The sequence below is a fragment of the Notothenia rossii genome (assembly GCF_949606895.1).
Source record: "Notothenia rossii genome assembly, chromosome: 3".
Lineage (NCBI taxonomy): Eukaryota > Metazoa > Chordata > Actinopteri > Perciformes > Nototheniidae > Notothenia > Notothenia rossii.
The window spans coordinates 23,356,561-23,375,680 of NC_136901.1; the positions used below are offsets into that span (position 1 = coordinate 23,356,561).

Below are 19,120 nucleotides of genomic sequence, written 5' to 3' on the forward strand. Positions count from 1 at the left end.
CTCACAGTGTTTGACGGCTAACACTTGATCAGTCAATTGATGATTGAAAATGACTAAAATAAATAACTTAACAAATATCAACTATCATTTTTCAAGCCAAACACAAAGGACATTAGGGTGAAATAATGTATTTTTGTGACAATAGGCAAAGGATATTTTGGGAAATAAAATAACTAACAGTGAATCATAACACTTCCTCAATTAACTCAAATCACATGGCACTCACCCTTTCACCAGTTCTACGACTATGAAGTCACTACCGTCTCCAGAGTTGAAGAGCATCAGGCCGTCGGGCGTGGTGGTTTTAAACTGAAAGAAGAGGTGCATCGAGGCGTAAGCTTGCAAAGTGGCTAACGCTAAGTAGCTGCCTTTCGTTCGAAACGTCACCGGATCTGCAATGATGTGGCGCATGCCGAAGCGGGCGTTCAGTTCACAGTACGAGATGTCACCATTTTTGCACTGGTCTAAATAGGGCAACCCGTTGAAGGTCAGGCCCTGGAGATGGCCAATGAAGTTTGAGGGCACCACAGATATGAAGCGCCGCTCCGTCATGATGCCCGTCTCTATGTTGTGGAACTCCAGACGTGTGTGGGCACCAGTCATCTTGCCTGAATGGGCGGGATACAGAAAAAACAGCATTAACCCCAAATTAAAATGGTAAAGGATTATAAGTATTCTAATATTCTGATATGTTACACGAAAAATGTATGACTTCTTGGGAAATTGCAAGTCAAACTTAAAATAGTCATACTCAAATGAATTTAATTTTAAAGCAATACTCAGGAACTAGCATTTAAAATGCCTGCTATAGTAATTCAGTGAAAAGAACAAATAGCGCACATTTTGGCATATCTTCATTATACTCATTAGATGGTAAATAGATGCTGGTTGCTTGCCAAAGCAGTCTTTGTACAGTATATGGTTTTGTGGTATATCTTCACAAAGGTTACGCCTATGTTGTCTAACCTGCTGTGAAGGAAACTAAAGAAGCATAACATTGACGAAAATCGCATTACTGCTCCACACGCACCAATTGATATTGTGTTTACTGGTAGATTTGGAATAATGAGCTTGGCAAGCTGCCGATTAGAATGACTTCCCTGCTGAAGCCTGGTCAGCCCTGCAGGTCCTCCCTGGGCTCTTTTCTTTATTCTTGTCCATTCAGAGCTTGTTTCTGGCCTCAGCTTGCCCACTCTCTTCCTTTATCGAGCGTGCAGCTTTTTTCTCACGTCTTACTTCATCCTCCGACCTGCCATCATTTCGCCTCAGGCCACAATATTGTGATCGCTGTGATTCCACCTTGGTCTTGACCTTTCATCATTATCTTGCTATTTTCTTATAAGATGTAGGAACATGTAACTCCATCCTTTGTAAACAGCTGCTCACTCACTGTCGGTATACAGTATATCTCCCTTGTTAAATTCAGTTAAGTGCCTGGATTTAATTAAATATGCAGAATTATTTCAGCTTTTGTTTATATCTTTATGGGTTTGCTACTAACCTGTTTATCATTTTCAGCCTTACAATGAGACATCCAATTATGCAAGACTGTGACCATAACAAGTATCCTCGCCTATATATGCATACATCTTTTTTTATTCTCAGTAATATATGTGTTAAGCTGTGTTACCACTCTTCCTAATATCAGTTTAATAATAAAATAACAAACCATATGCCTCCTCCATGTCTGAATCATTATCATCCTAATTAGTCACTTCCCGTTTTCAAATGAGTCGTTTTAATGACAAATGGCAAAACTGTTAACTTTCTGTGGGTGGATGTGTTATTGAGTCTAACCCTAAATGAATCCCTCGGTGTGCTGAACACAACTAACCTTCCACTGTGACATTATCCACAGACAGCTGCAGGTTCATGCCTCTGCGCACCACCTTCACTGTGTGCCACTCATTGTCGTTCAGCTTCTGCCCCGCGAACAGCGTCTCAGGTCCTTTACCTGTAGTGTGGGGGGGGGGGGGGGAAATCAAATCACACACAGGACAGTTGGAGTGCTACACATGCCTACGCATACACCCACACACACAGAGTTCACACTCAGTAGGAGACGGTGCTATTGGAGAAAACCTGCATGTTTGCGGAACACATTCACACCATGGATTATCCTGGTATACTGGAAATTAAAGGAATATCCGACGTAACAGACTGTAAAATTGAATGTCTTCTCAAAAGCTCACAGTGGTGCAGCAGGGTGTCATCAATGGCAGCAGGACAAAAAACCTCTTAACCAGTACAGGAAGTAGATTCAAACAAGGCAGCCAACGACTACTGTAGACGCAGTGTTACAAGCGTTATATAAAGTCATGTTTTAAATATTTTCTTTATGGGTGGGACCATATATGTTAACCGCATCGCCCCTGCTCACCTCAATTGCTGTTGTTTAACAATCACTGAAGGAGACAATTTCATGCAACGGCATACTGTATGGGGTTGCAAAAAGGGCTTTTAGATAAATATTAACATAAGCAGGGCCGCCCCTCCCTTCACGCAGGTCACGCAGACTGCGTGGGGCCTCATCTTGCAGAGGGGGCCTCATCTTATGCGCACATGCGGTGCAATTCATCTAATGAACAAATGCGGCGCAATTAAGCGTTTCCACAGTCAACCCACTGCGAGGCTCCGGAGAGCTAACAGTTCACGAGCGTGCTCCCCCCGTCAACGCTCGCTACACATAATGAAACACCTTTGCGTGGGGCCACAAGCTGGCCAAGGGCAGCACTGAACATAAGTGTATATTCAAAGTGTGGAACAGACTATACTGTATATATCCAGCCAATGACAGAGCCCGATTACAGCTACATTGGAAAAATGTGTCAGCGTGAGGGAGTGACCAGCTATCAAGGTGTTGTTTGAGACAGGAGTCATGAATCCCGCTTTCAATTCACCATGACGAGTTGACATGATTCATTGCTCAAAGTCAAGGTGGTGACTGATTAATATGTCAACTTTTGTTTAAGGATTTAATATATGACACACAAGAGTAGGGACATATGGGACAGGACAACAAAAAGGAAAGCATCCCTCACATGGCTAGTGATGATGTCATAAAGAACTGCCAGTAGTGGGCACACGTAGTTTCATGGCAGCTTGGTGAATGCAATCAGTGATAAAGAAGAGAGAAGGAGTAAACATCAATATAATGAGGTGGGCTTTCACCTTATTGGCAGCAGGGCAGACTGAAATAACAGAAAGCCGGAGGAGACTAGTCACTTCCATTTAGCCACCTCCTGTACTCTCTACGCTTTTAGGCAGCCTTGAAGTGGAGCAAAAGCTATTGTGACAGGTGAATAAAGAAATGTGACATTAAAAACATACCCTTAGCACTGATTATTTCTTGTTTACCTATCTTATATTATACATGCCACTTGATGTTTGGAGACAGTGGCTCTTCCCTGACTAGTTGGCTTGCTGAAGCTGGTACGTATTAAACTTGGAGCTCGCCATGATGATATATTACAGCCTGGCAAAATATGATTGTCCTCTTCCCAGTTGTGTTTGAAATGATGTAGTCTAGAGTAGAAAAAATTCCCATCAATTGATGGCCTCGCCTGGCAGGAACACACACATGGCCCACTCGAGAATTGTTTTCCCATTTACTCCTGTTACTTTTTCATTACATTGTTTTTTCATGGGCTTTTTGTCTTCAGCCACATGAAATTGGGTAGCGAGATGTTGGATCACACCATGTGTGAAGTAAATATAAAGGAAAAAAGGCTGCTAATGCTGCAAAGAATGGACAAGATTTGCCAGCAGAGAAGTTAAAGCTGCCACGAAGATAGATAGGAGGATATAGTGGGAAATATAAAATGGGATGAAGATGAAAAATGGAGAGTAAACTGAAGCCAAAAACTCGGAAATAAAGTGCAACAGAGCAGTGGCAGAGCTGGCTGATGTAAGATCACAAAAGTTAGAATAGTCTAGTGCAGCACAAATTATTTGGAATGGCTGCCCTTTAGATTAGGGTCTATGAAATATTTATTCGACTTGACTACTAAAGGCCGCAGGACAGCAGGGGCCAGTGCTGCACGCAGGAGCCATTTGGCCATAATATCACCAACAATAGGGGGCATAAGATATATAGGCAGTTTTGACATGGGCTAGCCCAGCAACAGAAAGCTCTGGGCAGAAGGTGGTAAAATTGCAGCGAGGGACTTACATTAGGTTGTAGGGGCAGAGTGCAAGACACGGTAAAAACACAATTGAGGAAAATCACAGAAAAGGCACACACTGGGTTGAAGGGGTCAACGGTTGTAGAAACAGCTGGGTGGATTCACAAGTATGAGATGGCTGGCTAGGTAATACTGCAAACAAGGAAGCAGAGGACTAGCGGGCCAGGGTTACATGAGCCTCTGAGCCGTTAACGGAGCCACAAGCAAAGGCTCTTTGCTAGAATTACAAAGGGGAACACAGGGATCATTAATAAAAGAGCTGGTGATTATTAAAAAGCAATTCATTCTCATCTTGTCACTTATGCCCTCTCACTCTGTCTTGGAGATCAGCAGGGCAAAGGGCTGCGATCAAAATAAACAGAAGCTCCTTGTTCTCATCTCTTGTGTTAGATTGTTCTGTCACATTTCTGTCACATGGGAGCTAAAGATATGTCAGAGAGATTCCTATATAGAGTCAAAATAGCCATGATTGCAGCTTATTGACTGTGATCACACCAAATGAGAGGTGGGATGTTTGCACAGTGTTGTATTATTACCAGCCGTCATCCATCATTGGTCTCTGTGTTCACTCTGTAAACAACCTTGATTAATGCAATCGGATCAATGGAACACGAGCCGACAGCCAATGGCTGCAGGATGTTGCCATCAGTCTCTATTCAGGCTGTGTGGTCGCTGCGGCAGCCCTGAGTACTCCAACACAGTAATGTAATCATTACGCCTCAACACTAGTCAAAAACAACTCTGGAGGGTGAAGCTGCTAATCAGTCATTGATGACAACATTTGTATCATGACAATCAGGAAATGATACATGATGCTGGTGTTCGGTTTGATGTCACTGTGTAAATGTGACAGAGAGATTAAGACCCATGGTGACCTTTCAGAAACCCGGGGGCTAAAAATAAAAGGGTGATGGGGCATTTTAATTTGTTTATGTTGCATTGCATTGTGGTCCAGCTAACATCCCCGTTGTCACTCAGAATCATCCGTGACCGATGCTGGCGGCTACACAGCGAACCCAGCGAGCGCTCCCGACATGTTGTTAAGCAAACAAACGTGTGGAGGGCTAATGCTGGCCAGAGGGCTTGGAGCCGGGCACAGAGGAGCGATCACTGCCCGCCAACGTATCAGACAGAACAACAGGGCCTCAGCAGGAGGGCCCACGGGCGGTTCCGGCTGGGTCCGGGCTGGTGCAATAGTAGACCACAACAGAACCAGCTATGAATCACAGTCATACATGGGGGCAGGCCATTGTCAGGGTCACTCAAGCAAATGTAGTTAGAGTGCTGAAATTGTAGGGGTCAGGGGTAACAGCAGGGGGTGTGAGGAAGTTAAATTCTGCTGGGAGGGATTGAATGTGATGCCTGAGCCTGAGGATTTAATGTGATGCCTGAGCCTGAGGATTTAATGTGATGCCTGATACTGCCATGCCATGTTACTGTATGTTCGTATGCAATGAGAGTTTGGATTAAAAGTCTAACTCCCATTTTAAAGTCGGATATTGTGAATACATATTGCACTTACTACTTTGATTGAGTTATGGAGCTTTGAATCTTGTTCCTTTGGGTTCCTGCTCAAGTTGGGATAGAAGGTAACAAGGTGGACACATAGATGAAGACAAGAAAAGAGAGTAGAACAACTGCCAGTTCAAGTTCTTTGATTTACATTTCCTAGAAAAGATAGGCCTAATTATTAGCATATAGCACTGGGGACTTTTAAGGTCACGCGTTTCTGCGAAAACCAACAATCACATGCAGTCCAATTAAAATTTCTCAACAATAGTGTTTCATTCTCAGCTCAGCAGCCCCACTCTGAGGAAAGAGGGAGGACGCTGAGTGTTAGAAAATAGGACGTGAAAAAAAGAGAACCTGAGGAGGGGCTAGAGGAAGAGAACAGAGAACATGTCTGGATGAAGGTGCAAACCAGATGATTGAAGTAGATTTTTCATGCAGAACAGCAGAGCAGGATAGAAATCCAACTAGAGACACCAAATGATGACCAGGGGGATTTCTTTGTAAATTCATATGGAAAAGAGGAGGATCGAAAAAAGATCAATCCTCTTTTGTCGTCATCAAAGTGGAAACATTTGCATGTGCAGTATGAGTGTTGGACTTATTTATGTTCATGATTAGCATTTCACTAACAGGTGATAGACCCCAGGCAGCCCCCTACTGTGCACCCATCTGGGGAAGCACACTGAATGATTGTGAACGCACTCACACAGACATATGCTAATACTTGTTTAGGTGCATTGAATATACTGTATGCCAAAGGGAGACTTGTTCTTTCAAAGTAAAACCACAGGAATTACCCTACAGGCTTGCTTTTCTGTAATAGTGTTTGTAATGCAATTTGGAAATGTCAACTCGTGTCTACTTTACCAGCATGTGTCTGACAATACATCTAAAATTAGTATACAAGAGTGTGTGTACTTCAAGAAGCATGAATGCCACATACACCTAATATCAAATAATTATTGTACAACTGCCAACAAATATAGCAGAATAAGACATGCATATGTCATCGTTCCAGGAAAAACATATTTTCCTCGTTACTGTGCGGACATCAAAAATCTAATCTAACATTTGAACATGATCATGCAGAAGAAAACCACCAACATTATTCCAGTAATCATTATTCCCCATTAGTGGTGTTTTTCTTTGATTGCTTTCAAAGTTTCACGGTAAATGACGTGTGTAGATATCAAAAACAGACTCATATTTGGTGTTAAGAGGGATTTTCTGTACCAAAGGGACTTCAGCTAAAGTGTGGATATATGGTAGGCATTTATTAGGTGTACTGTAGGGACTGCAGGCTGTACGCTGAGACTGTATGGCCTCTTGCTTTCCAACAGTTGTGAGAGGTCTAAGTGTGTGTTTGTGTGTGCGTGTGTTAGAGAGGGATCAAGAGAAAGTGTGAGAGCTTGCACTTCCGTTAAAATTTGCAGAGGAGAGCAGTACATGCTGTGCACAATGGATACATCTCCCACACACAAACATGCTGCCCTGCAATCCCGCTGTGCAAACAGACCAGTGCTCTTAATTGGACCAGTGGGGGTCTGAGTGTGTGTGTGTGTGTGTGTGTGTGTGTGTGTGTGTGTGTGTGTGTGTGTGTGTGTGTGTGTGTGTGTGTGTGTGTGTGTGTGTGTGTGTGTGTGAGAGAATGACATATAAAGAGAGGTGAAGGGAGAGAAGCAATTTCAAAAAGGTGATGTTACATTTAAATGTAGGGCTTAGGTTAGAGTATCACTTAAGGTAAAGTGTTTGAGAAAAGGAATGTAATCACATGGTAGTCAGTGTGTATGTGTGAGTGGTGTGTATGTGTGTGAGTGAGTTGTGTGTGTGTGTGTGTGTGTGTGTGTGTGTGTGTGTGTGTGTGTGTGTGTGTGTGTGTGTGGTGTGTGTGTGTGTGTGTGTGTGTGTGTGTGTGTGTGTGTGTGTGTGTGTGTGTGTGTGTGTGTGTGTGTGTGTGTGTGTGTGTGTGTGTGTGTGTGTGTGTGTGTGTGTGTGTGTGTGTGTGGGTGTGTGGGTAGAGTAAGTGAGACTGCCAACAGATAAGGAGAGCAGTGCAGTGTCAGCACATCTTCTTTCCTGGCACGGGAACACCACAGGATGGATGGATGACACATGCTTGTGTTTGTGGGCGAGTATGTGTGAGTGTGTGTGTATGTGTATGTGAGTGTAAGCAGGTGATGGACAATATATGTGTGAATGTGTGTTTGTTGTAACTAGGTTGTATATCAAAAATGTAAGGAGAGCATATTTAGCTTTGAGGACTTATTCTTTAGATTTACATATTTTTTATGACGTTTAGAGTGTGTGAACGTATGCAGTGTGCAAGTGTGTGTTGCAGTTTATGTGCCAACCCCATGCCCCGTCTCTCCTCTGCCATCTGTGCTCCTGGCATGGCTCCTTAGTGTCGGTAATGAAGAGGAACGCCCCCACTCTGCCTCACACACGCTCTCTCCCTTTCTGTCGTCTCCTCGTATGTCTCTCCAACAACCCTCTCCTTCTGCTGGATCACTTTAACCTCAGATGACTCTGCTGCTCTCTGCACACCAACAACTGATCTGTCCCTGCTACTGGATCTCCACTTCCAAAGCACCTTCCCATATTGCATCTCCTATGAATCTGCTTGGCTTGTTATTGATTGTTCTTTTCTTTTTTTCAACAGAACCTCACAGTGTGTTGCTTCTTAAGCTGAATGCTCCCCTCCCACCCAAAATAACAAATCCTATAAAAACTGAACATTTCATAGCTCTACAGAAAGGGACCCCTGATGTGTCCTGAAGAACACAATGATAACCTGCTCGAGACCCAAGATTACACATAAAAACACATGTGGCGTCTGTTTGAGGACACTGTATTGAATGTGTTTTTTGGAAGCTTTACTTTAGAGTAAACATTCCTATCCCCAACCTTTAACCTGGCCATAACTTCATACAACTACATATTTGACCTTACCCATTACTCTGGATTTTTAACCCAACATTGTACAGAATGTGAATGAAGTTGACTAGAAAATAACAATGTCTTTATCTGTCTTCTTTCAGAAATCCCCAATCAGTATGAAAGTACCACATTTTGCCTACATTGAAAACATGCACACTCCCACACCTAGGACCCACACACACATTATCAAACACAATCCTAATCCTACAGCAATCCACCTACAATACATACACCTCTACCCCATGATGTAACGAGGAATACATATGTGAGTAAACTATGACATTCAGTTGGCGATCACCACGAGGAACACAAATAGCTTCCGTTTTGTAAAACTGCGTACTTGAATATATTTTCCAAAACGACATCAACATTATAATTTGGTTACATTTTTGAGACTCATTGAAACTGCCTTGTTGGCAGTTAAAGTTTCAGAATAGATTTAATTCATGCAAACACCAGTCCTGATAATACTTTGATCAGCATTAATTTACATAATAAAGACTTCAGCAACAGCTGAAGGCTTTTGGGACTTTTCTGCAGCTACTGAGGTGGACAACTTAACCCCTTTTAATAAGTGTATTCACTTGCATAGTCTCCACTGAACACATAAGCACCCTCACACTCCATCACACCCTTGTTTAAGCTCTGGACCTTTTTGAGTGCAGTAGTTCAGGAGATTGTTGGATGCCATGCCTCGCCAAACCCCCGTTCCAATGGCCTTTTCCTCATGCCTGCCTCCAATGATTCCTCCCTTGTGCCAGCTTGGCTTGGAGCAGATGGGTTGGTTCAGCATGGCGTCACACCCGCCGACACAGTGGCATGTCAAACAGGCGGTCACAGGCCTGGGCATAACAAGCACAGACACACTGTACCGCCATATGCGAATAATGTGTGCTCAGATCATATTGGCTGGGCCGACAGAGCACGATTCATGGCCTGATTTGACCACCAATTAGAATGAATAGATACCACCAGCACACATTTATAACCAGACTGTAGTCAAGGTGGCATAACACTTTCATGAAAGCACCATTGCACTTAGATATGAACACAAACACACACTCACACAATCTATCAACCCAAGTGATGACAGTCAGCTGCAGACATGCACAATGCACTCACACACAATCTATCAACCCAAGTGATGACAGTCAGCTGCAGACATGCACAATGCACTCACACTCTTTCCACCAGACCCACTCACAATCCACTTTATCCATCAGACAGCAACACACACACACCCACACACACACACACACACACACACACACCCACACCCACACCCACACCCACACCCACACACACACACACACACACACACACACACACACACACACACACACACACACACACACACACACACACACACACACACACACACACACACACCTCTGTCCTCTGCAGGCATGATGCCGGCCTGTGTTTGGGAGGTTAATGGCCGTTTGCTCCTCACAACCTTCAAACTTGATTACTCAAGTGATTGCAGACTGTCTGGATGCAGGGCCTAAACTCCAGGACACCAAAGCTGTTCCAGCAGCCACTCTCATATGCTGACCACCCTCCACTCTAATGTTAATACAAGTTTGAGGACGCCGTGTGCAAAGACGCCATGCTTCATATCCTTTATGAAAAGCAACAATGATTTAGACATGCAAGATAAATCCTCATTGTTCTTGTCATACTTCCAAAACAAACCAGAGCAGAGAAAGTTGTTTATCAGCGATACATTTGGAGAAAATATATATATATATATTAAACACTGCCAAGTATGCTATATATGTATAATACATACATTAAAACATATGAGTCGAAAAATAAAAGTTTGACAAATCCAGAAGGTATAAATATGTAAATAATTAGGGAACATTTTATAAATATATCATGAAGGTGGTATCGAACATTTTTAAAATGATAAGATTATTGTCACTTTTCCTTCAAATATACACCTTAAAGAGCTTAGAAAATGCTAATAGCACCTGTTAGTGGGCTTGGTATATGATAGAGGTTGCATTTGCATTGTGAAATGTGCCATATGATTTTTTTTTATTATTGATGTATTTTTAATAAGTCACGATTATAACAGCATACACACGTTTTCAGTTAGTAACAATTGTTCGTTGCGCCGGAAACATCAACTTCTGCCATTTCCGGTGGTGAAATCATGAGTAGAACACAGCTGAGCTGAGTCCTGTTTCAATGCATTGAAGGGCCAAATATTATGACAAAGGATGCACAGCAATAAGACTCCAAGAATAATCGACAAGCTATATGTTGTATGGGGATGTGGGGCCGTCTCAACATCTGGCTACGGGATGTTTTTCTTTCTCTTTCAAGAAGAGGATCCTCCTCTTCTTGAAAGTGCACTGAGTCTATTGACGACTCACTGTCGCTCGATTCTGTCTCCTGAGTACGACATCAGCCATGTGAGAATCTACAGTGCTGCCTCCTTCTTTTCCCCTTTTTTGTGTTTGTTGTCTGTCTGTCTTCCTTACTGGGCGTGGCTGACCTACTTTCGATTCCCGCCAACTCACCTCCTCAGCTGTTGCTCGTCACACTGATTCAACTACTCAGCTACACCTGCTTATATACCCGGTTTTGGTCATCAAGTATTCACCAGTTCGTCGCCTCACCACAGTGGTAATACGTCTTTGTATTTAGCTCTTAGCAAAACCTAATCTCAGTGTTCCTGTAAATCCTCACCTTGTGCTCTCTCTGTTCAGAATCCATCTGCCTACTCCTCTGCCTGCCACGTCCAGCCACCAACCCCTCGTCTGTGTTCCTCCGTGCTTCCACGCACACCTGCCCCAGCCTGCTTGCTCTCGTCAGCTCTGGATCCCCGGCTCACCTCGCCTGTGTTCCTCCTTGCATCTCCGCACACCTGCTCCAGCCTGCTCGCACTCGCAAACTGGATGCCCGGCTTCGGACCTCCGCTCCACCTCCGGAGAAACTCCCTGGCCCTGGACATTGTGAATATCAATTCCCTCAGCTGTTCTGTATCACCGGTTTTGGAAATAAAGCCTTTTGTTTCTTAAACTTCAGTCTCCTCTCAATAGTGTTCAGTATTGTGGGTTCACACCTGTAAGCTCTCGGAGAGCGGAACAAGCCATATAGGTAGTGTATTATTCAACAAGTGTTCTATTCGTGACGTACCGTGATGTGCGCGACGTCACTAACCGGCGAAAGCTGCTTTGTTCGGAGTGGTCGTGTAACATAGGAAGCGAGCATGGAAAGTTGTAATAAATCACGATTTATAAATACAGCGGGCATATTGTCATTAATGACAAATGATTTTCCATTAATAATAGTATATTATCGTAATAAGAACAGTATTGTCCTTCATTTTGTAAGCTCTTTAATACTTAAGGCTTGACATAATAAATCATAGGTGATTATACTGTATGACCTGGAATAAATATGTTTGAAATTAAACTACTAGTGTTTTCCCATGGGTAAAATTACCTCTAACACACAAACACTACAAATAAAAACTATGTATAAAGGGGTTAACTGGCTTTTCTTTAGTTACCCGTCTCATTGCATCCTGCATGGATGCAGGCGAGATAATGGATATAGCAGTGGGTTTCTGATGAGGAGCTAAATCACATTGTACACAAGCTATAATATCCTGCCAGCTTTACGACACACAGATATAATACCCTCTAACATGTTCAGCATGTAATCAAAATATATTATGCAGAAGGATTTGTAAAACAAGCCTAACACCAAATATCCCCTTATAGTATTATGTATGCTTTTGAAATGCTTCTTGTTTAAAGCATCAGGGGTCCACTTGTGAACTGAAGCTTTACCAATATGATTGAACTTAATGAACATCTGTTAAGAAGCTCCATGATATCTCTTTATAAGGCCGGCAGGTGAATAACCAAACCAATGTATTGTTGTTGTGGTATAGCCCCACTTTCTCAATGTGCTATGATGCTATTGCTGCTCTGTGTTAAGAACTGTTAGAGCTGCTGCTAATGCCAAATGTTAGAGAGGATATTTAAGATTGATAAAAGACATGCAGCTGTCATTAATTAATAGGCAACTATTGTGGAAAACTGCAACAATCAGGATAATAACATCTGGATCATGTATTTTTAAATAATATATGGACGTTTTGGTTTGAAAAGAAAACGTAAATCGCTTTTTTTCACTGCACTGACAAGCTTTGCTGATTCAGGATTCAATATAGCCTTGTGAAACTTGGAATAAATATATATACATATATATATATATATATTTCATAGGTCTAACATGTTGCCCTCATTTCCAATATCAGTATTTGTCTAGCCTTCTGACAACATTTTATTAACATGGTTGCAAAAGGTGTCGGCTGATAAGATGTTGTAAAGGACACTTCTTGACATACTTCGAAAATATTACACGGTATGACAATCCAGAAACCTGATCAAATTAGGTAGGACAAGGCAAATGATTTCTATGGATTATTGAGACACTCTGATTCCATTTGGTAATTCTTGAGAAGTAAGTGTAGAGTAACTGCCATGTTTAAATTCAAGCCAAAACACACACCTTTCACTTTGTTGCCTCTGTCATTTAAAAATAGTCATACTGTGCTTATAACAATACGTTAAAGCAAAGCTCCTTTCTACTGCTGTGGAATGAAGTATACTGTATGCACTATTTTTATGTTTAAGCAAAGGCAGATAGCAGCAACGGTTAAATAAGAATTCAGACATTAATATGGTTTCTATGGCAAACGACTATCAGTCTATCAGGATTAGACCTCTTGACGATAATGCTATTTGGCTCCTATCTTAAGATATCACATATGCTATATTAAAAAGGAGCACAGACAGAACTATCGCTGCAGATCTGGTGAAAAGCTGTGTGCAAATGCCTGCACGCGTGTCCTTTAAATTGCAGTCATCTGCTAACAGTGAAGATGACGTGATGTAAGTGAAAGATATGAACAGATAATGTTGATAGAGATACAACGGGACATCCACATCAAGACCCTCCTCCATCTATGGCTTATTGTGTCGTTGCTCCTAACTATCAATCTACCACGCTACGGTTCCCTATAATTCCAAAAGACCTGTGTCTACCTTTAATCCATTAAGTCGTGCCCGGTGTAAAGTAGGTCTCTTAGTTCCATTGTATGCGTAGTACTAGAAAATAGATATGTATTGGTGTATTTGTGTAAAGGATTGGGAAGTGGTTAAGTAGGGGTCTGTAATCAATTGAGGACACCATCTCATTCTGACAGCAAAAAGCCCCCTCCCTGAGGCCACATCCAAAACATATCCCACACAGTGCTGCATCACAAATGGGGACAACAAAGATGTGACGAGTTTGTGAAAAAAGTACAAAATGGTGTGCGTGGTTGTGATGGTGAGGGAGGGGTTGATGAGAGAAGACAAATAAGAAGGAGGGAGGGGAGCAGCAAGAAGATTATGACCCCCAGCCATGATTATCTACGCCTGCCGCTCTGACCCCCCGTGCCAATTACAGAGATAAGGCAGTGTGTACTTTCCTTCCTCTGAAGCAAAATGCGTTTGTGGCGCTTGCTCACACAGGCATTTGTATTCACTGCATGCTATCAGGGCCCACACACTTTCTCTTTCCCACTGTTCTCGCTCATGTGCAGCAGGGAGCTTTAGCATCCATGACAAGATAACCTCCGTCGATAGTTCGTAGAATTTAAGATGACAACCGCAGGGAGACATATTTGAGTCGGTAGGATGTTGAGAGGACAGCAGATTGATTTGGAGAAGCAGGAAATGAATCATACATTTGAGCGGTCCTCCAGAATTTGAGAGCTCCCTTTAGAGCTTCAAACACTCCCTTGTTGCCTTTCGTACGGCCATCTGCATCCTCCCTCGTTGCCTTTTTTCATGCTCGCATTCCATCCTCGGCTCCTTATCAGTTTCCTTCGCTCTCTTGATTTTGTCCCCCTTCTCACAGCTCTCTCTCTCTCTCACTCTTTATAAAATGGTCCCTGAGGGGATTCTGATTTATGATTTGAACTGCATTTTCCAGCATGTAGTGGCAGGAGGGCACAATGTCATGGGGTGGCTATCAGTCCTGCAAGGCAGTATGGGTCCCGACAGCTCCAGGCTGCTGCCGGTTCTCTCATTAGAGTCTCTGTAATGAGTCCACATCTAACCTGTCGCCTGTTCAGGGCTGAAAGGAGGCAGACTGATCGTGGACTGGGGCTGTGCCACATTCAAATACAACACAAAGGTCCTGTCCTCCAAGCAGTCGATGAGGTATGATCAATTTCAACAACTTTGTTGTTGTGTTGATGCCATGAAAAACTCTATGCAAAGGAAGCCTGTACCCCATGTGGAGACGAACAATCTTTGTTCTATTGATGGAACAAAATATATTTTGCACTTCTGCACTCAAGCGTGTATGCTGATTACTAAACTTTACTTTACTGTAATTGTGTTTGTTTAAATAGTGATAGCAAGCTCCCATTGCACCGAGCCTTTATTGAGCGTATTTGTTAATTTAGTAGAACAAGAGACAAATAATGTTTGTGCTACCTTTTATATTTAAGTACTGGATTTATGTGCAATAGCAGTCCAGTCAGACTAAAGCTACAAGATTCTTAAATTGTATTTGCCAATGTCTTATATTTTTAAAAACTAGTCTTAGTGGTACCAATATTTCTAAATAAAACCTCAACGCTAATCAGACATTAAGATGCATTGGTCTCACGAGGCAAAATGTCATCAGACGTGCATTTGAGATAAGGGACAGCAGTCTCCCAATCATGATAACAAAGCAAATGACAGAGGAAACTAGAAAAGGACATCAGCATTGCATTATAGCAAACAATTCACAACATTCAATTGTGGCCAAGAGGAGAGCACATGGGGTGTCTAATGGTTACTTAATCTAATTCCACCAGTCAATTGCTCAACTGAAAACTAACTTGCCACCATTGAGTCTTTGTGAATCACAACTTGTTAGCGGCAAAGATGGCTTCCACCACTTGGCTGCCAGAGCTGACTCCCAGAGGGAAAAGCTGCAAGCTACTCCCAGAAGGCTTTGACAAGACAAGCCTTCCTTCTCCTGCCCGACATGCTCTAAGAGCCGTTCAGTGGACCCATTGTCTTCTGAAACATGCTCCCACTGCTCCTTTCTTGTTCGGCCAACAGGTAGAAGAATGGAAACTGTGGCTGGAGTACAACGAGGCAGTGGAACATTGGTGTGCATAACTCTTGTTAGACAGAAAGGGCACGGTGGCAATCTCCCTGCCCGGTCAGGTCTAGTGAGCAGATTGCCTAAGGTGTCCCAAGATCACAGAGAGCGGAGGCAGGAGGGAGAGAGGAGGAAGTAAATAGGAAAACAGAAAACAACGGGCACAGCACCATCCTTGTCGGGACCATTTGTCATTAGTTAAGCATTACTAACCCCTGGTTTTCCTCATTTATTTATTTTCTTTGTCTCTATTATGTTTCACTCTGTGGTGCAATTACAGGCAATGGGATAAATGTTTGGCTGATTTCTCTTTTTTCAGAGACGATTTTAACAACAATTGTTCTGCATTTGTTTTCATATTTGAAATATGTGTTTTGCCTATTAAAACAACCAACACCATTATCAAACTGTTATGAATAATACTAATGCAGGACCAGTTTTGTTCCTAACAGTAGCACATGCATAAACAATCAAATCAGATAAAAAGAAAAAAGAAACAACATGAATCCAAAGTCAACCAAATATCAGTTTCTGTTTTTAAATTCAAAGCTGCAAAGATTTAACTGCACCTCTTAGAGCTTAGGTGTCATACCAGCAATCTAATATATAATATAAAATGGAACTAGAGAGTATAATTTGTTTCTAATCATAGCATGTGTCTTTACAGCAATACATAATAATATGTATACCCATCACATGTCATTGTATTTAAACCTGAGTGCATGGCCGTGGCTACTAGCCTCAGTTAACAATAATGTTTACAGCATATTAATATTGTGCATAGTAAGAAAGCTATACGCTACAGTACATTGCAATGTAAACATTAGCAGTGTACATATAAATAGTAATTGCACATGGATGTTTCCACACAAACAAACCCACCCTCACACATACCATTCCAGCTGTACAGCAGTTATACAACTGCAGATTACATATTCCTTTGAAGTTCATATAGCACTCAAAGCACTTCTTTATTAGGCCAGTTCTGTTGAACATTTTAAGAGGCAATTCGTTCATTTCCATTAAAAATTTGCAAAATGCAAAATATGATAAAATGTGTGGAAGTGAAATGAAGTTGAATCCATGGAGGATACATTTATAAGCATGTTTTTGAGGGAAAATAAGATGTGTGTGACAGCACACTATTTATAGGCAACTGCGAGGAAGGCAGCTCATATCCAATGAGTTTACAAATTATCTAGATTATCTTGGGGAGGCTGTGGCTAAGTGGACAGTGTGCTGGACTTAAAATCAGGTGGTAGCAAGTTCGAGTCCCACTGCAGTCAGCATGTCGTTGTGTCCCTGAAGACAGTACACCCGAAATTGCTCCTGTGGGGATTGCCACTGAAAGTATGTAAGTCGCTTTGGATAAAAGCGCCTAACAAAAGACATGTAATGTAATCTTTCTCTAACTGGGGCTTAACAGGCACTCATATCACACAGACAACTGTTCATTATTCAAATGTAATACAAATCTATTTATATCAAATGACGTATCCATCTCTGAGCGTGCAGATCTAAGGCATTATGTTAATAACTAGCATTGCATCACATTTGGCCTGGGGTTTTGGAGGATAAAGTGAACATTAAATAAAACAGGGAATCCTCCGTTGGAGCAATAAATTGCCTTTAAAAAATCTAATTAGAGCATCTGCAAAATACATTCTATGAAGTGTAACTCGGATACATGCTGAAACTTCACAAACTGTCGGATGTGGTGTATGCTGAGGAAGCTTCTAGAACCTACTGCATCTCCATCATTGACGTGTATTTGGCTGAGATAGGATGTGATGACTCGTGATTTAAGTGAGCGATTTGAAACGGATTCAAATTCAATATTTCTGATTCACTGAGAACGTAAGTGAGACCATTTGCTTGGAGACAAACGAGAAGGGAACAGGGGGTGGACGGAAAGACATTTCAATACAAATTACTCTGAACAAATCATCCATTTCAAATTAAAATGGCCTTGACACCTGCAGTGTCTGTATACATGTACTGAATTAGTGAACACTTTTGCAGGGCTACATATTTAATGTAGTTGTGAGTGCAAAACACATGAGGGGCGGAGTTTGACATCTGACAACCTCGATAGAAGCGTTTAAGACCGAGGAGGGTGGCAGCTTCAGTGACAGGAATATACAGAGAGTGTGGGGGCAAAATCTCAGATTCATTCCTCTGCCCACAATGTGTGTGAAATTATGCATGCATCTGTTAGTGCACGTGTGCGTGCGCACATATGTGTTTGTGGGCGTTCAGATTACTGTTGTAGCTTTGGATAGAAATGTGCTCATCTCATTGTACAGTTAATGTGCTATCGATGCTGTTTTATTTTATATAGTTAAATAAAGAGCTAACAAGGTCGGCTTACATGCAGTACATTTATCAGGGAAAATACCCAATTATAGGTTAAGGAGGAGGTCACTGGAAAACTAGACTGAGGTATTCACTTACCACTAAATGAAAATCAATAGCATTGTATGCATGCTTCCGGATGACTTAGTTTCCCTATCTTAGTTATCCTCAGTTCATTATCTGTATACAACAGGTTTGTTTTTGAGTGAGGCTTTGTTGCAAATAATCCACTGCTAACAACATTTCCTGGGAAATAAATCTAGCACTCAAAATGTGATGCACCTACCAAAGGTAATGAGAGTTGCCTGTTTGGAGTAAAAACTGAAATAAGTGGGCAGTCGGTATGATTCTGAGAAGCGGCTCAACAGACTGAGAAAACTCATTTGTAATCCAATATAAAATTAAGAACGTAGTTTAGCATCCACTTATTATCCAGGACGCTGAAGCTCGTTGTTAGCTGTGGTTACAAGTCATGTAACTCCAGCATCCTAAGCACCCTCAAATGGTGTAAAAGAGCACAATATTAAGAATATTCTGCACAAAAGCATGAGGTGCCTTGCCATTTTAGCTAGGACGGAACAATCGTGGTTCACTGCATTCCCTGGTTGAACTTTAGAAGTTCATTCTAGCAGTCAGAGCAGGTAGTAAGAAAACACATGTACTTGAGAACATTGTAGTACAAATTGCTACCATTATGCTGCACTCACACCTTGAAAAGGATTACCTTGACATTAACAGTGTGTTCACAGATGTTGGAATCCTTAAAGCACCCGGTATGCACACAAGTGGGAGATTTCATCTAAATGCCATGGCCGTGAATCGCTCTGGGATGTTAGTGCTCACCAAGGTTGATAAGCTGGATTCAAATGTCTAAGCAGAGAGAGAGTATCAAAGAAATAGCTGAACAGTCAGACAAAAACTGACCAATTACTAACATCAATGGCAGTTTATATCAT

General features: G+C 42.0%; 1 protein-coding gene across 8 annotated transcripts in view; it reads right to left on the bottom strand.

The window, feature by feature from the left end:
* Nucleotides 1-19,120, bottom strand: part of nrxn2b (neurexin 2b) — a 667,491-nt gene that overhangs the window by 278,283 nt on the left and 370,088 nt on the right. For all 8 annotated transcript variants that reach the window (XM_079668270.1, XM_079668273.1, XM_079668275.1 and 5 more), the window contains 2 exons: nt 1,835-1,954; nt 227-608 (listed from right to left, as the gene is read on the bottom strand). In XM_079668270.1, the coding sequence (XP_079524396.1) occupies nt 227-608; nt 1,835-1,954 (502 nt within the window). The remainder of the gene's footprint in view (nt 1-226; nt 609-1,834; nt 1,955-19,120) is intronic.